This window comes from Typopeltis vanoorti, chromosome 11 (genome assembly GCF_054136105.1).
Source record: "Typopeltis vanoorti isolate ZY-2024b chromosome 11, IOZ_Tvanoo_1.0, whole genome shotgun sequence".
Lineage (NCBI taxonomy): Eukaryota > Metazoa > Arthropoda > Arachnida > Uropygi > Thelyphonidae > Typopeltis > Typopeltis vanoorti.
The window spans coordinates 19,138,873-19,161,709 of NC_143559.1; the positions used below are offsets into that span (position 1 = coordinate 19,138,873).

A 22,837-nucleotide genomic window follows, 5' to 3' on the forward strand; every position below is an offset into this window, starting at 1 on the left:
ACTAATCGAATTTGGGTATCGAAAAAAAATGATTTGTACTAATCGAAAATGCACTAATCGGGGGCACATTAATCAAGGGATTGCTGTATTTTGGCTAAAAACTACTCTCAGGGAACATAACACAATTTGATATCTGCATGCAGGCATTATACTGGGTACTGAGGCTGAAGCACGTCAAAGAAAGCCTAAAGTCCTAAATAGTGACCTCTAGTGGACTAAAATAGGTATCCTTGGCTGTTGGACTGAGGTACAGAGGAGCTTTTCAAATTTTGGGCAGGTTCATGCAACCATATCTGTTGAGGTTTGGGAAAGGCTGAGGCAAATTCAAGGAACAGTCTCTCATATTTATATAAAAGAACAATCTTTTATGTAGTTCTTGTGTTCAGAAATTCTGATATTTGCTGTCCTGCCTGTTTGGTTTGGCCAAAGTAAGACAGTTTACAACTGCAAGGGACCTGGTATACACCAGGTAGGTCTAGGGGAAGTGGTTGGTCTTTAGTGGAGCGAATATGGAATTCCAATTTTCTGTAAGGCCTGTAACAGGAGGTCAGGTCATGTTTTTTTAAGATTTTGGTAATTATTTCCAAGGTGCTTCGGATGTAGGGAATGGTGGTGGATTTAGAGTAATCCTTGTTGTGGAGAGGGGGAGGGAGGCTGTGGTTTGTAGGTTTTAATATTTTTTTGATTTTTTTGGGAGGTAGGGTTGCTGAGAAAGTGTTGAGGATGTGATTTAGTTCAGTGTTTAGGGCCATGTCATTAGAACAGATTAGTTTAGCCCTGTTGTATAGTATTTTCACCACTCCATATTGTTGTGTGTGTGTGTGTGTGTGTGTGTGTGTGTGTGTGTAGGGGGGGGGAATTGTTGGCGAATGTATCTGCCTGTATGGGTGGGTTTTCTATAAACTGAGAAAACCAAGATTACATCAGGCTAGTGGGTGACTAGTGTGTCTAGGAAAGGGAGGCTGTTGTTTTCCTCTTTTTCCAGGGTGAACTTGATTCTGGGGTGTTGGTTGTTTAAGTGTGTTAAGAAGGAGAGGAGTGTTTCAGAGCCATGTGGCCAAATAGCAAACACATCATCAACGTAACGAAGCCATATGGTTGGTTTTTGTGGGGCAGAGGCTAAGGCTTTTTCTTCAAAGGTCTCCATAAAGAAATTGGCCAAGGGTGGGGAGAGTGGTGAACCCATGGCTGTTCCCTCTATTTGTTTGTAGAATTTTCCCTGCTAAACGAAATAGCCCAAGTTCATTGTGAACTGAAATAGGGCTGAGATATCAGGATTGCTTGGATTAGCTCTAAAGTTTCCTTGAGTGGGACATTTGTGAATAAGGAGGAGACGTCAAAGCTGACCATTATGTCAGTATGTAGGAGTGTAAGGTTTTCTATGCTGGCTTTGAAGTGAGCTGAGTTTTTTTATGTGTGATGGTGTGTTGTTAGTATAGTGTGTGAGTTCTTTGGCCAAATGTTCAGCTAATTTGTATGTGGGGGAATCAATGCCATCCACTATGGGACGTAATGGCACATTTTCTTTATGTATTTTTGGGAGTCCTTAAATAAATACAGGGGGTATAGAGTTAAACGGCTTTAATCTGTTGGTAACTTCTACAGGCCAAGAAGTGACTTTCTTAAGGAGCCTGTGAAGTTTTCAAATTTGTGAGTTGGTGGGATTGTATTTGATAGGGAGGTAAATAGTCCGATCTAATAGAAGAGCATTAAGCTTATATCAGAAGACAGCGAATATCAGAATTTCTGAACACAAGGACTACACCCGTTTTCACAAGTACAGCCATTCTGGTCTTGCAGACCATGCTCTGGATACACGCCACTGAATACGGTGGAAGAAAGCTACAGTAATACACCGTAGCAAATACAAATTCAAAAGACTATTTATGGAATCAGCCTCAGCCCTAAGAAACTCTCCAAACCTCAACAAATTTGGTTGTATGCGACTGCCCCAAATTTGGGAGGCTTACATCAGCAGACCTTCAGCCCAACGGCCAAGAACACCTACTTAGCCCACTAGAGGGCACCATCAGGACTTTTAAGAGAACAATAGCTTCATCTCTTCATTCTCAGTTACTGTGTTGTATCGCCTATGTGCACGTGCCTTTTTTTTTGTAAGTTCCTTTTGAAGATGGCAACGTGACATTGCCGAAATATCGAAAATATTTATTAAAGTGTAATTTAATTTATATTCGTATCTACATTGTTCAATTCCTTAAGTGATTTAGTAATGCATAACCAACGTATAAGCCTGCTACGAGAACTTTAATTTAGAGGAGAGTGGAAGAATTACTGATTCATATTCAATAATCCTGATGAAGAATAACCATGGAAAGATTTGTACACAAAGTAAACAATGAACGTCTGTGTAGAGAAAGTGATGTTCACTGGTGAGAGATGGATCATTAAACAACTTAATTCTCCATTTTGTTTCTGAACTGAATGAAGTACTTTTAGTAAGCTCTTATGGACATCACCAAAATTCATGAACAGTATTCGATAATTGGGTGGATTTTGATTTGTACAGAGTTAACTGTTCAGAGGTAAAGTAGCATCTTGAGTGAAATAATTTTTTGATGCATTTTGGATCAATAATGTGTTTAATGTAAACAATGGAAGTTAGAGTTGAAAGACAATGGCTTTTTTCAAGAAATAAGATACTGAGCTTTACTAGCACTGAAATTAACAAAGTTATCACAAGAATTGGAGAATGGTTTGAAGATCAGAATTCAGATTGAAGAAACTGCTATTCTGGAAGTTTTGGTGATTTGTGTAGTGAAAATTTGTCAAATGAGAAAGAACAGTGCAGTATGTTATCACCAGTAAGCAGTGCATTAGATTTGCAAAAATTGGAGAGGGTTATTAATATAAAATAGGAGAAAGAGAGTAGGTGAAAGAATGGAGCAATGTGAAACCATACTGTAGCTTGTCTAGCTTATGCATAAATCTTGCCCTAGCGTGACCTTTTCCTATATTAGTTAACTATCCAAAATTAATTTGATTGACAATAACCAGGTTTTTAATTCATATGCAATTGTAGATGTGAAGGCAGAAGCTCTCCAACATATCTTCTCTCTAAACACTTATCTAATCTCCTCCAGCCTCATATAGGATATACTGACTCATATTTGAAAAACTTGAAGCATTTTGTAGATAAACTTTCAAACATTCATATTTCCCTATATTAGCCAGTTTAAATGTAGTTTCATTATTTATGTCTTGCAATGGGTTCACCTCTATCACCAGCTTATACATGGAAAAATCTGAAGAATCAGCTATAGAACAGACAACCTTAAAACCATATGTATGGTGGAGATATGTGGATGACATCTTTATTGTCTGGAAACGCCAAGAAAAACCTGGAAAATTTTCAATATTTTCTAAATAATTGACATCCAAAAATAAAATTCACATTAGAAGTAGAAAAGAATAGAAAATTACCATTCCTAGACATCCTCGTCAACCAATACATCACTGGAGGATTATCATTAGAAGTCTATAAGAAAAAAAATCACACAGGCAGGTACCTACAAACAAGGTCATCCCATCGCCCTCAACAAAAAATTAGATATAATCAAAACATTGAAAAATAGAGCTTTAATCATAATAAAATATAATGACATCAAGAGAAAACAAAAATAGATACTCAAAAAAAGGCAGTAGTCCCCCATCTGCAGGTGATACATTCCAAGACTCCTAGTGAATGCCTGAAACTGCAGATAGTACTGAACCCTACATGTACTATTTTTTTTAAATTATTAACTACATGTACTATGTTTTTTCCTATACATACATACCTAAGATAAAGTTTAATTTATAAATTAGGCATAGTAAGAGAGTACCAAAAATAACTAATAATAAAATAGAACAATTACTGAATAGCAACGTACTAAAATAAAAGTCATGCAGCAATGCATCTGCTGCAGTCTCCCATAAACTTCCATGTTAACAAATTTACCCTTGGAATAAAAAGAGTCTGACTTTTGAAATGGAATAATTCAAAATGTACTGATGAGCCCCCAATTTTCTTTGGTTGCACTATTATAACTAAAAGGTAAGAAATTGCGCAATATGCAAATTCTTACCTTCAATTCCTTCCAATTTTAACCTTCAGTGACTAATTGGTGGGTAGCATATATTGTACAGTGTACAGCATGGATATGCTGAACGAAGGGATGATTCACATCCTGGGTGGGACGGCATGAGATTTCATCACACTACTCAGAACAGCGCACAATTTAAAATTTATGAATTGTTTATTTCTGGAATTTTCCATTTAATATTTTCGGACCGAGGTTAACTGCAGGTAACTAAAATTTGCCTACCCGCCAGTTAACACTTCATGCACGTAAAACAAATGAGACTCGGAAAACAAAAACAGCAACTCATGACAATGTTCAATTGGATTGATTGACACAATAACCAATCACAGCCTCAAGGTGCTATTGTCTCAGAGCTCACCCTGCCTCGCCTTCTGAGAGTTTAAAACTACTAGAACACTAAGAATTTGACAAGCTGCACCAGCTGTACATCTTTTCAAAGGTGTATGTATTTTGAACGCACACCTGGTCTATAAACGTGAATCTGATGCAACGTTTACGTGTTGAAAAGTACGCTGAAAAGTATACCGTGTTTACTTTTAGGAATCACGTGAAGTCTGGAAACAATTAGGGAAGGCTTTAACGGGAATAAATGCAAACATATAATATCGGTGATATTGCTATTTGGTGGATGAGCTCTCTGCACACCCTGAATATTCATCCCCGATATATATCTATTTTATATATATAAAAAGATAAGCCGAAATTTGAAACATTTTTATGTCACGTTTTTTTGTCTTACTGGCTTACCAGTCCGGAACTCGGGGGGCGGGGCAGCACTGTAGGTGCCAGGAGGGCAGAGCCCTCCTAGTATATATATAACTACTCTATAATATAAAATGAGAAGCCTTTTTTTGTAACATTTTTGTATCACGTTTTTTGTCAAGTTATTTTAAACGTTTTGAAACTCAGGGCTACCCTGAGTGTCGAGTCTTCAAAATTCGAGTCATCAGAATTCGAGGAGAACAGGCCCACCAGTCCGGAACTCAGGGGATTGTGCGCCGTGTATGCCGGGAACCCCTAGTATATACATAAATCAGCTCTTGTCATCTATAACTTGACTGCTTATCTCTACTTTTAAAATAAAAATAAAGCATATCACTTAGGGCCTATATGGTTTAAAATTTGACAACACAGAAATGTGTTCTGAAGGAATGCTCAGCTATCTATCTTAAAAATATAGTTGATATAAGTACCTGAATAGCTTAGAAGAACTTCAAAATCAGCTGGTTTGGAGTTTTCCTCATGATCTCCTTCAAGAAGAGATGAATCATATTTGTCCCAGTTACTATTAATAGAGCGTCTTCTATACTGGCTTCCAGAGGATTTTTCTTGTTCTCCAGAATTCTAGAAAGAAGTTTATTGATTGAATAATAACTTACAAAAAAAAAAAAAGCTTTTAGCAATAATATTAATATTATATAATATTAGCAATAATATTCAGAGGTACAATTCTGATTATATGTTATTTGATGCTGTTTCTCATGAATATTAGAAACACAATTTTAATTTTTTTAAATAATTTTTTTTATTTGTTGCTTAAGGATCACAACTTGTTAAAAAGGAGTCAGTCATTATCCACTTGGATAATGAATGAATGAAGATAGGCTGGAAAATGTGGGATTTAGCTGACCAAACTGTATTTTGTATTGTTACACCATCGTTCATGTTTGTACTGGACAAACACGAATGATGGTGCAACATGATGAAATATCATATAGCCTGATATGTTGTCCAGTTAAACAAGGTCCCCATCTTTTAACATCCACACTGATGTATATGAAGACATTGAAAAATCAGCTACTGGAACAAATATAACATCAGGAATTGAAGATAAGTACTATCACCATCAAAAGTATCACTGGAAAAAAGTGAAGCTCACAGAAGAATTAGAGAAGTATTACGTTGACATAATTGGGTTACTAAATGTTCCTAAATAATAACTGAGATACTATTTTCAAGCAATAATTATCCAGGAAAAGGGAAAAGAATCTACAATATTCAATACTAAATATGAAGATAAACTTCAATGAGAAATCAGACATTGAGACTTATTTGAGCTTAATAGAAGGGTTCTAAAGAAGCAGTAGAGAATCTTTTTGAAATGTTAGAGAAGGCAATGGACATAAAGAAAAAAAAAAAAGCTGGTTCATGTTGGAGATCTAAACAGCAGAACAGAAAATGAATACCATACATAGAGAAATGTTTTGGGAAAATTTAGAAAAAGGAGCAATGCTAATACTAAAGGTACTACTACCTACTGTATTTCTCTCCAAGACATGGACATTTTGGCATCACACATAACATGTTCCAACATAAAGATGCAGAAAATTTACTTAGAGAGAACACAAAAGAAATCAGAAAAGTCACATTGAATGTTCTGATTCTGATATTGTCACATTGGTTCAGGATTCAAGGGTATACATGGAGTTTGAAATAGGAAGTAATCACTGTAGTTCTAAACATGCATAAAAATGAGTATCACATTTTTTAAAAAAGAAAAATATGTACAAAAGTTTTTAAAGAGAAACAAAGTTGAGTAGCTTTCAGAGGTGAATTGTTGGCTCAAATATACAAATATAGCCAAAGGAAAAAAACGAAAGAGTCTGAAAACAGTAATCACATCTTGGAGTAGTAAAATCTGAAAAAGATTCAGCCAGAGAGGCAAAGTTTCTAGCTACACAAAAGTCATGGGAAGACTACCCAAGTATAGAGCCAAAAGGCTTAAGTTTTGCATAATTGATATTCAAGCAGTAGATATTATAGATTTACCCATATTTTGTAGCAAAATATAAAAGGATTCACCAAAGAATGCATGACAATATAACCTATGGTATCAGGGTTGCTTGGTTTGCACTACTTAAGAGGTTTCACTGGCTGATAGCTGTTTCAAATTGTTGGTTCTCATCAGAAAATAGGCAGAAAACCCTCTGTTTAATACCATACCAATCCTATATCAGAAAGTTTAATTAATCATGAGAACTCTTGGTAGGTGCATAATCAATTACTGCACTACAGAGCCAAAACGTTTCATTTTGACATTAATTAATAAGATATGAAAGTGGTGGATATTATGGATCCATCCATATTTTATAGTCAAATATGGAAAGAAACTTCAGAATTTTTAAATTTACCTCTTTGGTAAATTTTGAAACTCAAAATTTACCAAAGAGGTTAAGAGAATAACCTTTAGCATTGGTTGCCTCACCTTGGTTTGCACTATTTAAGAAGAGTTCTGCTCAGAAGTCTCCACATGTTTACCTATTATTTGTGCTTAAATTAAGTTTCAGCTTAACAGCTATTTCAAACTATTGGTTCTCATCAGAGATCAGGCAGAAACCTAAAAAGAACAAAAACTATCTGTTTAATATAGCAATCCTTTGTCATAAAGTTTGAGGAAACATGCTGAAAGATACATTCTCATAAATTCTCTAGTCAATTTCAAAACTTAAGTTTGTTTATAATTTGGCTATAAAATATAGCCATAATAATAATAAAATATGGGTAGACCAATAATATCCACCACTTCAATGTCAAAGGAAGACTTTGATAAGAATGCAGAAGTTAAATATCAGGAAGTTGCAAAATGTTCTTGAGGCTAAAAATGCTTAGAAATGAAGAAAAGAGTACAGTAAAAAGAATCAGATGATAAAAGATGACAAAAATTAGAAACTAAAGCTATTCTGGATATCTCTAATAATTAAACTGAAAGGCTGTTAATTGAAATAAGCAGTGGCTAAGAGAAGAAGAATGCAGTCAGTAGTGCATAATCAATATTTCAAGGTAGGAAAAATCCATGAGAAATTTGTGATGTGGAAAGGCAGCTGGAGTAGAAGATATTTAACCGGAAATGCAGAAATATGTAGGTCTAAAAGTCTTACAGTGGCTAAACTGCATAATTCAGAAAGCCTGGTCAGAAAGTTGAATTCTGAATGATTGAAGTAGAGCTTTCATAGGTATCCATTATATAAAAAAAAAGGACATAAAACTGAATTCAAGAATTAATTACACAGGCAAGCATATTGTGTTTAGAATCTCCCTATTTTTTTGACTCTCTTGGCTTGGATCCTTTAATTTTTTGGTTAAAACCTGAAATGTGCATTAAAATTCAACAGAAATTAGATAATATGTATTTTGAATAAAACACCTTGAAAATAAACAAAGGGTAAAAATTCAGTCCTCCTCCTCACATCTACTAAAATTTTATATATAAAATTTATGTTTTCCAGGCGGTAAAATGAGTAGAGTGATTGAGTCATTGAATATGAGGCGGGAGCGAGCAAAAGAGTTAATTGTATTAATCGGTACAAATGATTTGAGAGAGAACAAAGAGCATGTCAAAATGAATGTCAGGAGACTGCTTAAAAGAGAATAGTGTGACAGGATGAGTAGTCAGTGTGTTGCCTAGGTATGATTGTGGTGAAATGAGGCAGAGAGCAAAGATTATGAATGATATTCTGGCTGAAATGTGTGAGGAGATGGGAGTACAGTTTGTTAATGTGTGGAATGAGTTTGAGGGATGAAGTGAGCTGTATGGGAGCGATGGACTGCATTTGAGTGGTTATGGTGTGAGTCGCTTGGAGAGACTGCTGCTGGAAAGTAGAGAAGTGAATAGAGAGAATGAATCAGATCGAGAGGGGAGTGATGTGGAAGAGCAGGAGAGTAAGACAGGAGAGATTGAAGAAGTGGAAATGAATGGGGAAGTGAGTGGTATGAGTATAGAAAATGAGAGAATGGGTGTGCAAGAGGAGCAGGGAAACGGGGAGGCTCAGGGTGGACAGGGGTACACAGCATGAGAAAGGTGGATGCTCCAAGAGGAGGTGAGAGCATATGTAGGCAGGAAAGTAATGGGATGACCAGGGATCAAGAGGAAACAGATGGAATTGCAAAGGGTTCTAAAATGAAGAAGCAGAAAGGGAAATGGCCCCAGTCCAGCATGGAGAGATCACATCGAGTGAGTGGTATCAGTGGAACTAGCTGTAGATCCAGAAATGAGTTGTCGTATTTGTATACCAATGCTAGAAGTATAAGAAACAAGGCGGATGAAATGGTTGCACTAATTGCGTCTGTGCACTCAGAGATTGTTGGAATAAGTGAGACATGATTAGATGAGGACGACATCCTGACAGGAATAGAGATGGAAAGGTATGATATGTTTCGTGAGGATAGAAGGGGTAAAAAGGGAGGGGGAGTGCTATTGATGATAGAGAAAGAGTTACGTCCATTCAAGGTAGAGATGCAGGAGGGAAAAAGGGCCAGTGGTTTTGAGGCAGTATGGTGTGAGATAGAGGTGAATAGAATCAAATACTTGGTGGGATGTTGTTATAGACCTGGTAATGTGGATGGTGGTGATAGTGAAATGTATAGTCAAATAAGCCAAGCAAATAAGAAAAGGGTGATCATTATGGGTGATTTTAATTATGGCACTATTGACTGGAATGAAGAGATAGCAACTGAAAGTAAAGAAAATGAGTTTCTTGAGTTTTTGAGGGATAACTACCTCAGACAGTATGTAACAGAGGGCACATGAGGATTAAGGGTCTTGGATTTGGTCATCTCATCCACCAATTGGTGAAAGTGACCATGAGGTGATTACCTGGGTGGTTGCCAGCAGTGCAAGGACCCCTGTGAAAAAAGGGTATATGTGGAACTACAAGGGGGGGGGGGAGTGATTATGAAGAGCTAAGGTGACAGCTTGCAGGTGTAGCATGGAATGAGGAGTTAGCTGGAAAAGAGATCAATGCAGCTTGGGGGATTTTCAAAAATTATTTAGTAGATGCAATGTCTAAATGTATACCATGGGTGAGAAGGTTAAATAAGGTAGGTGTGAGATAGATGAATAAAGAGATTAAGCATGCAATACAGAGAAAAAGGGCATTGTGGAGGCAGCATAAGAGAAGTGGAAGTAACCAATTTCATGAGGTCTACAAAGACCAGGCAAGGAGGGTGACTTGATTGGTGAGAGTAGCTAAAAAGAGGTATGAACAGCAGTTAGCTAATGAAGCCAAAAAGAATCCTAGGGAGTTCTTTCGATATGTAGCCAGCAAAAGAAAGAATGATTATGGAAGGATGCCACTGATTGGAGGAAATGGTATAAAGACAGCTGATGCAGAATGTGTGGTGGAGATACTTAATGAGCAGTTCATAAAGATCTTTCAATCTTGTGAATGTGACTTCATGGAGAGATTGAGAGCAGTTGATGATGGGGAGGAGAGACTGACTGTAAGTGAGCAAGAGGTGTTTGGGGAGTTGAGTAAACTACATGTAAATAAGGCTGTGGGACTTGATAATATATCACCGCATATTCTGAAAGAATGTGCCAGAGAGTTGACACCTGCCTTGACATATTTTTTTAATACGAGTCTTGCACTTGGTCAAGTTCCTAAAGAGTGGAAGGAGGGCAAGATTGTGCTACTTCATAAAGGAGGCGATCGAACTCAAGCATCAAACTATAGGCCTATCTCTGTGTCAAGTGTTCTGGTTAAGTTGCTGAAGAAGCTTGTGAGAACTAGGATCCAGAGTTGGGTTGACAACAATGTATAATCTTTGATGGACAGCATGGATTTGCTAAAGGGAGGTCATGTTTTAGTAATCTACTTACTTATTACAATAAAGTGACTGCTTCCTTGGACAGAGGAGAAGGATACACAGTAATATACTTGGATTTTGCAAAAGCTTTTGATAGAGTACCTCATGATAAGTTGACAGTCAAACTAGAGCAGATGGGGTTGGATATTAGATTAGTGCATTGGATTGGAGACTGGCTATTTGATAGGTATCAACAAGTTGTGTATGGGGGGTGCAATATCCAGGAAAAGGAAAGTCACTAGTGGAGTGCCTCAGGGGTCTGTTTTAGGGCCATTACTATTTAACTTGTATATTAATGATATTGGCAAAGATTTGGATGGAGATATTCAGTTGTTTGCAGATGATGCAAAGTTGGGACGAACCATAAAGAGTAGTGAAGATGTTGTGGCCTTGCAAGAAGACTTGAATAAATTGAGTGACTGGGCAAGCAAATGGGGATGTGAGTTCAATGTTGCAAAAGGTAAGGTTTTAAAATTTGGAAAACAAAGATGGGATGCAGAATTTATGCTTGGTGAGAATATATTGTTGGAAGTAGAGGAAACAAGAGATCTGGGGGTGATAGTGGATAAGGATCAAAAATTTAGGGGACACATCGCCAAAATTGTGAAGACAACACAAAGACTTCTGGGAATGATGCGGAGGACACTGACGTGTAGAAGTAGGGAGATTCTTGTTCCATTGTATAAAGATTAGGCCACACATGGACTATTGTGCCCAGATTTGTTCACCTGGTTTTCAGAAGGATTTTATTGAAGAGATGTTGGAAAGGGTCCAAAGGTGACTGACTAAGGTAGTTTCTGACCTCTGGAATGTCGAGTATGAGGAAAGATTGAAAAGATGTAATTTGCAGAGTCTAGTGGAGAGAAGGAAGAGGGGAGATATGATAGAGACCTACAAGTTGGTAAGGGGTTGTTATAGGATCAATGGTGGAGAAGTTCTACAGAGAATAGTGGGAGATCAGGGGAGAACCAGAGGTCATCCCTGGAAACTGTATAAAGAGGGTGTGAGTAGGGGAGTGAGAGGCAGGTTTTTTCATGCAGAGTTGCAAGTGATTGGAATGCCTTGCCTGAGAGTGTGGTGTCTGCAAGGAGTTTGAATGTGTTTAAGACACAGTATGATGAGATGTGTGTGAGATAAAAGGACCTCCTAGATGAGTCTTTGACTCCATGAGGTCTTGTTTAATAATAATAATAATAATATATATGTATATACACACACACTAAATTTAAGTTGAAGTGAGATGCAAATAAGGCTAAAATATCCTAAACTGAATGATCATTTAAAAGAATGTGTTAGGCATGAATTAAAAAATGAAATGATAAGCTGTGAAAGATTAAAAAAATGAAAGGTTTAAGAATCGAAAAATATGTTAAGAAATAAAAAATAGAATTAAAGTGTGAGGAATTTCAAAGTGGTGCCATCTTCCCAAGAAAAAGTGGTGAAATAGGGATTAGGATATAATAAATTTAGTTTAATCCTTTATCCCAGTGACAGCAAACAAAGTTTGCGCCTGAAAATATCTTCAGGACTGAATATAGTGTTGTACTATCTTACCTAGGTAAGTAGTGCAACACCAGGGCAACTCGTAGCAAAGGTGGAGCAAGCTACCAACACTCCTAGCCCGGTATCTCCCATAATGCAAAACACATAATTAAAAAAAGGTGGTAAACCTTTTGGCAACTCCTATAGGCAAAGATGACCTTGCTACTGCTTCTGCCTGGTATCTCCAACTCTGGGCCTGGCTCCCACTGAAGAGACCTCAATAAAAGTCAAAACTAGTCTGGGTAGTGGCCAATCCCTTAATGCATAACAGTATACATATCCACAAGATATGTTTTGCATTATGGGAGATACTGGGATAGGCGTGTTGGTAGCTTGCTCCACCTTTGCTACGAGTTGCCCTGGTGTTGCACTACTTACCCAGGTAAGATAGTACAACACTATATTCAGTCCTGAAGATATTTTCAGGCACAAACTTTGTTGCTCTCACTGGGATAAAGGATTAAACTAAATTTATTATAGTCTAACCTAGTGAAAAATAAACTTTCAACAGGGATTAGGATATTTTTTACCTTCAAAAAATAATCAAAACATTGGATTCTTCCCCCCCCCCACAACAATAAGTTAATCTGCACCTGTGTCTGTGGTTTGGCTTTCTTCCATTAGCACCAGTCCTCTCCCACACAAACATAAAAACCGATTTTGAACACACTGGTTTTAGTTGCATGCCTTGGTAAGGAAGATACCACATTGAAATTACTTACACACCATAACTTTAATGTATCATCAAGCTTCATTTATTCATTCTTTCTTTCTTATGTGCTTACTTCTACCTTTTATTCCTTCACATATATTTCAATTCCTACACTTTCATATTTTATATTTCTCACATTTTATTGTTCTATATTTAATTCTTACCTAATCTGCACTTTTAAATTGTTGTTCAGTTTCTTTCTTCAGTTTTAGGATATTTTAATCTTATGTTTTATATAAAATATAGGTATTTTTCTGTTATAATATTGAATTTTAATGCACATTTCATGATTTCAAATTTTAACTACTCAATTAGATGATCCAAACCAATTAAGTCAAAAAATAGTGAAACTCCTAAACACGATAAACATGCTAGTAAAAGAGGAGCTTCGTGAACAAATTTCAGAAATAACATACTGTTCTAATTACGCAAGAATTTCTCTTTGAGCATTCAAGAAAAGATTTATGCAAACATACTTGAGAAGCTAAGAAAAACTGGAAGATAAACTTAAAAAGAACAAGGTGGATTCAGGCCCAACAGGGATTTAGGATCAAATTTTTATTTTAAAACAAAATAATGGAGAAATCATGGGAGGGGGGAGGAATGAATCTGCTTTTATTTTTTTTATTTTTCCTCAGAAAAGAGTTAGTCTGAGACTGAGAGTTTATGAATGTTCTTGAATATTCTGACATATTTCATATAGTGAAATGGCAGAATATTCAAGCATTTAGGAAGAAGCTAATTTTTTTTTCTTTCTCAAAACTCTTCTTTCTAAACCTTCCTAAATGCTTGAATATTCTGCCATTTCACTATATGAAATATGTCAAAATATTCAAGAACATTCCACGGCAAAGGTTGGTCGATTGGTAGAGCCTCTGCTACTAATGGCTCAGTTAAGTAAGTTTGAGCACGGTTAGTAGTTGGAAGGGAACCAATCATTCGGTGCTGTTGGCACACTCTCCCTCGATGAGTCTTTGGATTCCATGGAGGTGTCAAATAATAATAATTCATATTATTATTAATCCATGAGAAATTTGTGATGTGGAAAGGCAGCTAGAGTAGAAGATATTTAACCAGAAATGCAGAAATATGTAGGTCTAAAAGTCTTACAGTGGCTAAACTGCATAATTCAGAAAGCCTGGTCAGAAAGTTGAATTCTGAATGATTGTAGTAGAGCTTTCATAGGTATCCATTATATAAAAAAAAAGGACATAAAACTGAATCCAAGAATTAATTACACAGGCAAGCATACTGTTTTAGAATCTCCCTATTTTTTTGACTCTCTTGGCTTGGATCATTTAATTTAGTGGTTAAAACCTGAAATGTGCATTAAAATTCAACAGAAATTAGATAATATGTATTTTGAATAAAACACCTTGAAAATAAACAAAGGGTAAAAATTCAGTCCTCCTCCTCACATCTACTAAAATTTTATATATATATGTATATACACACACATTAAATTTAAGTTGAAGTGAGATGCAAATAAGGCTAAAATATCCTAAACTGAATGACCATTTAAAAGAATGTGTTAGGCATGAATTAAAAAATGAAATGATAAGCTGTGAAAGATTAAAAAGATGAAAGGTTTAAGAATCGAAAAATATGTTAAGGAATAAAAAATAAAGAAATGTGGAAAGGCAGCAGGAGTAGATGAAATTCGAAAAGAAATGCTCAAGTATGGAGGTATAAAAGTCATGGACTTTTATGGAGGTATAAAAGAGCTCTACTCCAATCGTCTGCAAGATGATTGGAGTAGAGCTGTCATAGTATCGATATATAAAAAGGGGAAATAAAACTAAATGTGAGAATTACAGAGGTATTTCTCTACTTAGTGTTCCTGTAAGATATACGCAAGTATACTTGAGAAACAGTTGACAATGATTGTGGAAAGGAAGCTTGGTGACGAACAATCTGGATTCAAATTTTCACTTTATAACAAATTGTTGATTAATCATGGGTATATAACAAAGATCTGTATTTAAATTTTTTAGATCAAGAAATGGCATATGATGTCAAGAGAGAAAAGCTATTAAAAATGCTACAGTTATATGTCAGTGGAGCATTATATCAAGTGATACTTAGTCTGTATTTGAGTTATAAGTCAGCAGTTAGAATTGAAGGATGTACAGGAAGATAGTTTAATGTTAAATCTCATGTCAGACAAGGATGTACATTATCCTCTCTGTTATTCATTATCTATATGGATCACATTATGAAGGAAAGTGGTATTAAACCTGATATCAAAATTGGGTATGTTAATGTCAGCTCTTTGCTTTATGCAGACGATGCTATTATTACTACCCCATGATCTCATGGAGTCAAATACTCATCTGGGAGGTTCTTTTATCACACGCACAGCTCATCATACCGCATCTTAAACACACTCAAACTCCTTGCAGACACCACACTCTCAGGCAAGGCATTACAATCATTTACAACTCTACACGAAAAAAACCTGCTTCTCACTCCCCTACTCACATCCTCTTTATACAGGATACCCCATAGAACACTGTTACGCAAATTGGAGCAGATAGGAATGGATATTAAATTGGTGATATGGATAGGAGAATGGCTCAGGGAGAGATACCATAAGGTGGTGTATGGAGGAGCCGAGTCCAGAATGAGGCAGGTGACCAGTGGCGTGCCTCAGGGCTCTGTGCTTGGGCCAATGTTGTTTAATTTGTATATAAATGATATAGGGAACGGCTTAAAGGGAGATATTCAGTTGTTTGCTGATGATGCAAAGTTGTGTAGTGCAATAAAAAATCAAGCTGATGTTGAAAGTTTGCAGGAGGATTTAAATAAGCTGGTAAAATGGGCAAAAGAAAATGGATGTCAGTTCAATGTGGAAAAGTGAAAAGTCATGCATTTTGGGATTAAAAGATTACCAGCTGTGTACTACATCGATGGAAAGGTACTCCAAGAGATTGATGAGGCTAGGGACTTAGGGGTATTGGTAGATAGGGAGATGAAGTTCAGAGGACACATTGCTAAGGTGTCCAAGATTGCACATAGGATTACTTGGTTGTTGAGGAACACACTGACATCCAGAGATAAAGAGGTTATTATTCCCCTTTATAAAGCATTGATACTTCCACATTTGGATTACTGTGCTCAGGTCTGGTCACCTGGATTCCTTGGAGATGAGGAGGCTGTGGAGAGGGTTCAGAGAAGAGTGACCAAGTTGGTGAGTGATATAAAAAATGCTCCCTACATTGATAGATTGAGAGCTTGTGGATTGCAGAGATTGGTTGATAGGCGAAGAAGAGGGGATATGATAGAAACATTCAAATTACTAAAAGGTTTTTATAGGATTGATGCAGGGGAAATGTTTCAGCTGTGTGATAGTGATGGAAGAACAAGAAGTCATCTCTGGAAATTAAAGAAGAGTGTGGTTAACAAAGGTGTCAGAACAAGGTTTTTTGCCTGGAGGGTGGTGAATGAGTGGAATTCATTGTCTGACTTAGTTGTGAGCTCTTCATCTGTAAATGAATTCAAGAAGAGATATGACAGATATTGTTTTGCTAGTTTGGGTCTCCCGCGATGAGTCTACTGACTCCATGGAGATACCCGTAATAATAATAATAATAATAATAATAATACAGTTTCCAGGGATGACCTCTGGTTCTCCCCTGACCTCCCACTATTTTCTGTAGAACTTCTCCAGCATTGATCCTATCACAACCCCTTACCAACTTGTAGGACTCTATCATATCTTCCCCTCTTCCTCCTGTCCACCAGACTCTGCAAATTACATCTTCTCAATCTTTCCTCATACTCGACATTCCAGAGGTCAGAAACTAACTTAGTCAGTCACCTTTGGACCCTTTCCAACATCTCTTCATCCTTCTGAAAACCAGGTAACCAAATCTGGGCACAACATTCCATGTGTGGTCTAATCAAAGTCTTATACAACGGAACAAGAATCTCCCTACTTCTACACTGACGTGTAGAAGTAGGGAGATTCTTGTTCGCATCATTCCCAGAAGCCTTTGTGTAGTCTTCACAAATTTGACTATGTGTTCCCTAAATTTTAGATCCTTATCCACTATCACCCCCCAGATCTTTTATTTCCTCCAACAATATAGCCTCACCAAGCATAAATTCTGCATCCCACCTTTGTTTTCCAAATTTTAAAACTTTACATTTTTAACATTGAACTCACATCCCCATTCCTGTGCCCAATCACTCAATTTATTCAAGTCTTCTTGTAAGGCCACAACATCTTCACTCTTCATGGTTCTTCCCAAATTTGCATGTTATACTTCTAAATAAATCCACTACAAGTCTGCAAGATTCCCTGACTAAACTGAATAACTGTTGTAATAGATATGGTAAGAAGGTCAGCAATAACAAGACAAAGACAATGAAAATAGGCAGAAGTATTGAAAATATCAACTACATTGTGGAAGGAGAACCTATAAAATAAGTAAAACATTTCAGCTATTTGGGCACAATTTTTAGTGAAGGTGATAAATTAAATATGGAAATAGACAACAGAATCATCAAAGTTGCTATGGTAGGAAGTCCACTAAATAAATTTATATGGAATAAGAGAGAAATTAGTCAAAACACTAAATTAGCTATATACAAGACACTGTTCAAACCAATTTTAACTTATGGATCTGAGAGCTGGATTAGAGTAAAACACTTGACCAAAGACTGGAGACTGCAGATATGAGAATCCTGAGAAAGATTAGGTTTGAACAGATGGTATCAATGGCAATATCATATTGAAATGAGGATATTAGGAAAGAACTTGACATTATTAGCATCCAGGAATGTGTCAGCAGAGCTAATCTCAGGTGTATGGTCACTTAAACAGAATGGGAGAGGAAAGATTAGCAAAACAAGTATTCTCTACCAGGTTGGGAGGAAAAATCCATCAAGATATAGGTGGATTGATACAGTAAAAAGTGCCTTAGAAGATAGAAATATAAGATCTGATAATGTTGGAGTCTTGACAGGTAAGAGACTGATTTGGAGGAAAATTGTAGATAGGAAGTTAGTAATGATGTAAATTTTTATGTAGTACTATCATATCCTGTACATCCCTTGAGGGTACATGTCAGGAATTTGATGATGATTTTCCCCAGCCAAAAGGCTGCAGGTTCGAATCCAAGCCTGGGGGCATGGATGTTTGTGATTGTCTGTGGAAATACTAGTGGTGGTGGTCGGCGATAGATACTGTTGGTGTAATTGCGGTCAGTTGTGTGAATGATAGAGTTGTAGAGTGGATGCCCTCCCTTGATAAGTCTTTGGACTCCCTGGAGGTGACAAATAATAATAATAAATTTTTGTATCTTGGCCAAATGAAAATTTTCATCAAATGGAGTTCAGTGTGGAGGAGACGCAAGAGAACTTTTTTTTTTTCATGCTTCATAAGGGGAAGATATGAAATGTTTTTCTCCCTTGACACCAATTTCTGTGAAAAAGGCAATTTTTTTAACTTCATAATGGTGGTTTTCAACTGAACCATCTCATTTGCATAAAACAAAAAAGCAACAGTAATTCATAAAAATCAAGCTGCATACCCATTAAGACTGCTATCATTTTGAAGTTACTACAACTTCAGTATATTTATGTATATTAGAAGTAGTAAAGCCATATTCTCAAAGAATTCCTTTGTGGATGGCATATGTTGCTAGAATAAAAATAGATTTATTTCAAATCTGTAGAAGCACAGACTTCAAATACATTTTTTAAAAAATGCCATTTGTTGGAATCATATTTTCTCCCCTACCCTTTCAATTCACTTGTTATTATCAATAAAAAACACTGGATCACCACTTACAGGGAAAAAAAAAAAAGAAATTCTAAATGCTGCTGATGCTTTTGTATCCTTTCTGAAGCTGGAGACCTTTTGTAAAACAGAGGCAGGAATCACTTGAATTATTTTTAGGCTCTCACTTTCTCTCCATAATACTGGAAATAGCAAATGGCATTGATGAAGGTATTGATTAACTCATGCACTGTTGCTGCAACTTGTGTGAGGAGCTCAGTCATAGTCCTAATCTCAGACTTGAGTTTTAAAGTACAACTTAATCTTCCTTAATCAGTACAGTAAAACACTTTTCTTGCAGATATTCAAATCAACTCACCCTAACACATAGCACAATGTGTTCTCACCATCCATACACTTATAAGACAGTTCAAATGCAATTTTAGAAAGTGATCAAAATCATGTATTATATCCATTTGTTCAATCATTTAAATGCACTCCCCATGGATTCAAGATCAGAATGTGTCAGAAACAGTAGTTATTATTATGAGATGCTTCCAAAGTCATGGAGGGCACTTCATCCACTTCTCACACAGCTCATCATCTCCTCTGCTAGACCCAACTACACTACTACCAATACACAATGTCATCTATGACCACCACCGCCACCAATAGTATGTTGTCTGTAAATTATGAATATTCTCATGACCTATTTTGCATTACGTAGGATTAAAAAAAAAAAAAAAAAGTAGGAGAAAATAATCCTGTTATCTCCATATGAGATTGGCTAACTCATCTTTGAAGGTATCCATATATTTGTTTGTCATATGGTTCTGCATGGTAATATGATCATGTCATATGAATGATATGGTTACATTAGAATGACATTAGCACTCACATGCCAAGTAGGTAATGTAAAATCTGTATGTTCCTCTAAACCTTGAAATGACTCAGCGTTACTTACCAGTGCTCTGACTTTTTACCAAATGAAAGAGGATTTTTCTTCCCTCCTCCCAAAAGCAAACTGGGTGATGGAACAAAATGGGTTCAGCACATACAATTCAGTTTAAATCACCTACTTTTCCTTTAAGGCAAATTTCAAGGTTGTAAGGTGAATTACTTTTTTTTTTCTTCATCAGAGATAAAGATCGATGGTTAGTGAAATGAAAATTCTGTAGTTTGACATTCGATATAGTACAGCTTGTGATCCTGTACATATGTAGGTACTCCAGGATGATGGCTTGATGTGAGGGTTGAAAATTTGAATAATCAAGTTTATTTTAAAGTGAAGTTCATACTCACACATGGTAGTAGGCTTCATAACTGTTTTCTATACAGAATTTTCTACAGCAAACATATATGAGAAGCAGTAAAGGCTTCTCCATTTTTAAAATGTAGTCAATATATATAAATATACAATAATACTTAACTTCATGATCCCAAAATCAGTTTTGACCTTGTATTGCTATAACCTTTGCTGTTCTTGTGCCAATAAAATAAATCAACCAACCCAAAATCAGGAAATAAATTTATTCAGATATTAATATCTGTCTCAGTTTTATACCCTAGTGAACTTTCCAATTTAAAAAAGGGAGGCTTGACGTATTTTTTATTTTTTTTTTGAGAACCATAAGATGGGTCCTAACAAATTCTCCTGAATGCTTTGGACCAGTGCAAAAGAATGGCATTCAATACTATGCTTTTGCACTTAACACACATAATGAGCACATTAATGCTCATTATGTGTATTAAGAAACATTCACATATACTCAACTTTTTGTATTAGCCAGAATGACCAATCATGTCTTCAGACTGACTGGTTAAACAATGTATCTTCAAATGTTTTGATTACATGAAGAGAACAGGACAGGTGTAGAGAAATAAATCTGAAAGACCATATGGCACAACTGGAAGAAGACTGGGACACTGTGCCTTTTGACTGGAAAAGATCTGAGTTTGATTCTTGTGACAAGAGTAATCTTTATATGGGCCTTTTCAATTTAAGGTGAGTTAGCCAATCTCATATGGAGATGTCTTTCTCCCAAAACTCTGGTTTTTCATCCCACATATAGGTAAATCGGCCATGAAAACACACTATTTACAGGCAAAAAACACCACTGTTGGTGATGGCAGGCAGAAAATGGCATTGTATAGATGGAGGATTAAGTGAAAAAAAAAAAAAAAAAAAACAGTGAGATGTGAGAATAATGCCTTCCCACGATAATAATAATATAGAATTAGGCATTATTCTAAAATGGCTGCAATCTTTAGGAAGACAGGAACTTTACATGTGATGCCGTGAGAGGTGAGAGAAAGAATGCAGTTTTCTGCTCCAATAGTGACGTACATTCCCACCCCCCTCCAAGAACACATGGATGATTGACAAATTTTGGATTCAACTTGTCATTAAAAAAGTCATTCACTTAATAATTAGTAGTCAGTAGGTATTTTAATGGAATTTATTATTATTATTAAGTGACACCTCTAGGGAGTTAGATAGACGGGGCTTAAAAACGGCCTCTCCTATTCCCTATACAGGAACAAAAAGGCGTTAGCTGATTTTTTTTTTTTTTTTTTTTTTTTTTTTACCTCCAGGGAGTCCAAGGACTCATCGTGGAAGGGCACACTACTCTACTTCGCTAAATACATCTCATCCTCTCCACTACCACTCAATTCTCCAACTACCGAATTATCGAACAAGGGGGAACAAATATTTTTAAAACAGATATTTAATACTACTTAATTATCTCTGAGGGCTGATCAGCGGTAAAGTAGTCAAAATTTAAAGATGCCATCGCTTATTTGAAAAGCCATGCAACGTTTTTTTTTTTTTTTTTTTAAATGCCAAAGTGAAACGTATCTTACTGGGAATTTTATATGATTCGCATCACCGTTTTCGGTAACATGATCTTGAAATTGTTGGGAGCCTGACTTATAAGTTGTAGTATTCCTAACATACTCAGCTTTTGGATACCCTTCTGACTGTTGGTAGAAATCACAAGTACCTTTACGATTATCTTTTCCTAGTTTTTGATGGCCACGTCGTTTAGGACCGGGCGCCATTTCAAATTAATTCAAACACTTCACATGAAAATCCACAAACATCTACGTCTCGCACGCTTCACCAGATGCTAACTCCATTAATGAAACAACCATCCAACCGGTAGATGGAAGTGCGCAATAGTTTTTCTCTGGATTAAGAAAGTATCTAGGTCTTTAATGTGAATGTTTCTCCTTTAAACCATAAGTTGCCATAATATCATTTCATTTTTCAGTATAACGATTAGATTCGAAATGTGACATCAACAGGAAGAGAAGATTCTGGCATATTCAACATATATCGAATTTTCGAGAAAATAATCTTGAATCGCTTTTTTTTTAATCTAGAAAGGAAAATACTTTATTTTTTATTTTTTAGATAAGGCCTTTCCTACTTCCTATAAGGGAATAAAAAAGATGTCAGCTGAAATGAAAAAAAAAAAACTTTTGGGAGTTTCTTTTTAATAAATTGCTAGACAAAGCTACATTATTATTATTACGTGAAACCTCCAGGAAGTCCAAAGACTCATCAGAGGAGGGCACCTACACTACAATACTCACTCAATCCACCAACTACAACGAACCTCAACTACACCAGCGTCATCTACCGCCCTCCAACTCCACTAGTATTTTCACAGACAATCACAAACCTTCATGCCAACGGCGAAATTCGAACCCACAGCCTTTTAGCTGGAGAGCGGACATGCTAACCACTCGTCCAAACAAGTTGGTGATTTTGATAACGATCATCAAATGGAGAAGAGAATATAAAAGGAGTCATCAAAAACGTGGCTAGTGTGCATGCGTATATCATTTCATGTATATCTAATCTGTGCAGCTCAGTGGATGTAGCGTACACCACGGCTCTTGACAGCACGAAGGAAGACTTTGTTTCGAATCTAGAGGAAATTTTTCTAAGACTTTTTTCGACCGGTTCCCGAGTTAGTCGCTCTCTGGCACTGGCAAGCGGGTTTTTTTCTCCCGGAAACTCGGGTTTTTCGTCCCGTAAACTCAAGAAAATCGACCGTAGAACCCACATTATTTCAGACTTTAAATATCTATTGTGTTAGGATTAGGGACAACGAAGGCGGCACTTATTAAGCCCTTTCTCTTCAGTGCATGCCGCTTAAT

The 22,837-nt window shown here is 36.4% G+C and overlaps 1 protein-coding gene across 1 annotated transcript in view; it reads right to left on the reverse strand.

Moving 5' to 3' along the window:
• The window catches only part of LOC150101350 (uncharacterized), a 50,001-nt gene extending 28,085 nt beyond the window's left edge, over positions 1-21,916 (reverse strand). Inside the window, exons 1-2 of the mRNA XM_090400685.1 lie at positions 21,533-21,916; positions 5,297-5,447 (exon numbers count right to left, since the gene is read on the reverse strand). Coding sequence (XP_090256811.1) covers positions 5,297-5,447; positions 21,533-21,730 — 349 coding nt within the window. The 5' untranslated portion in view covers positions 21,731-21,916. The remainder of the gene's footprint in view (positions 1-5,296; positions 5,448-21,532) is intronic.
• Between the last annotated feature and the right edge of the window lie 921 nt (positions 21,917-22,837).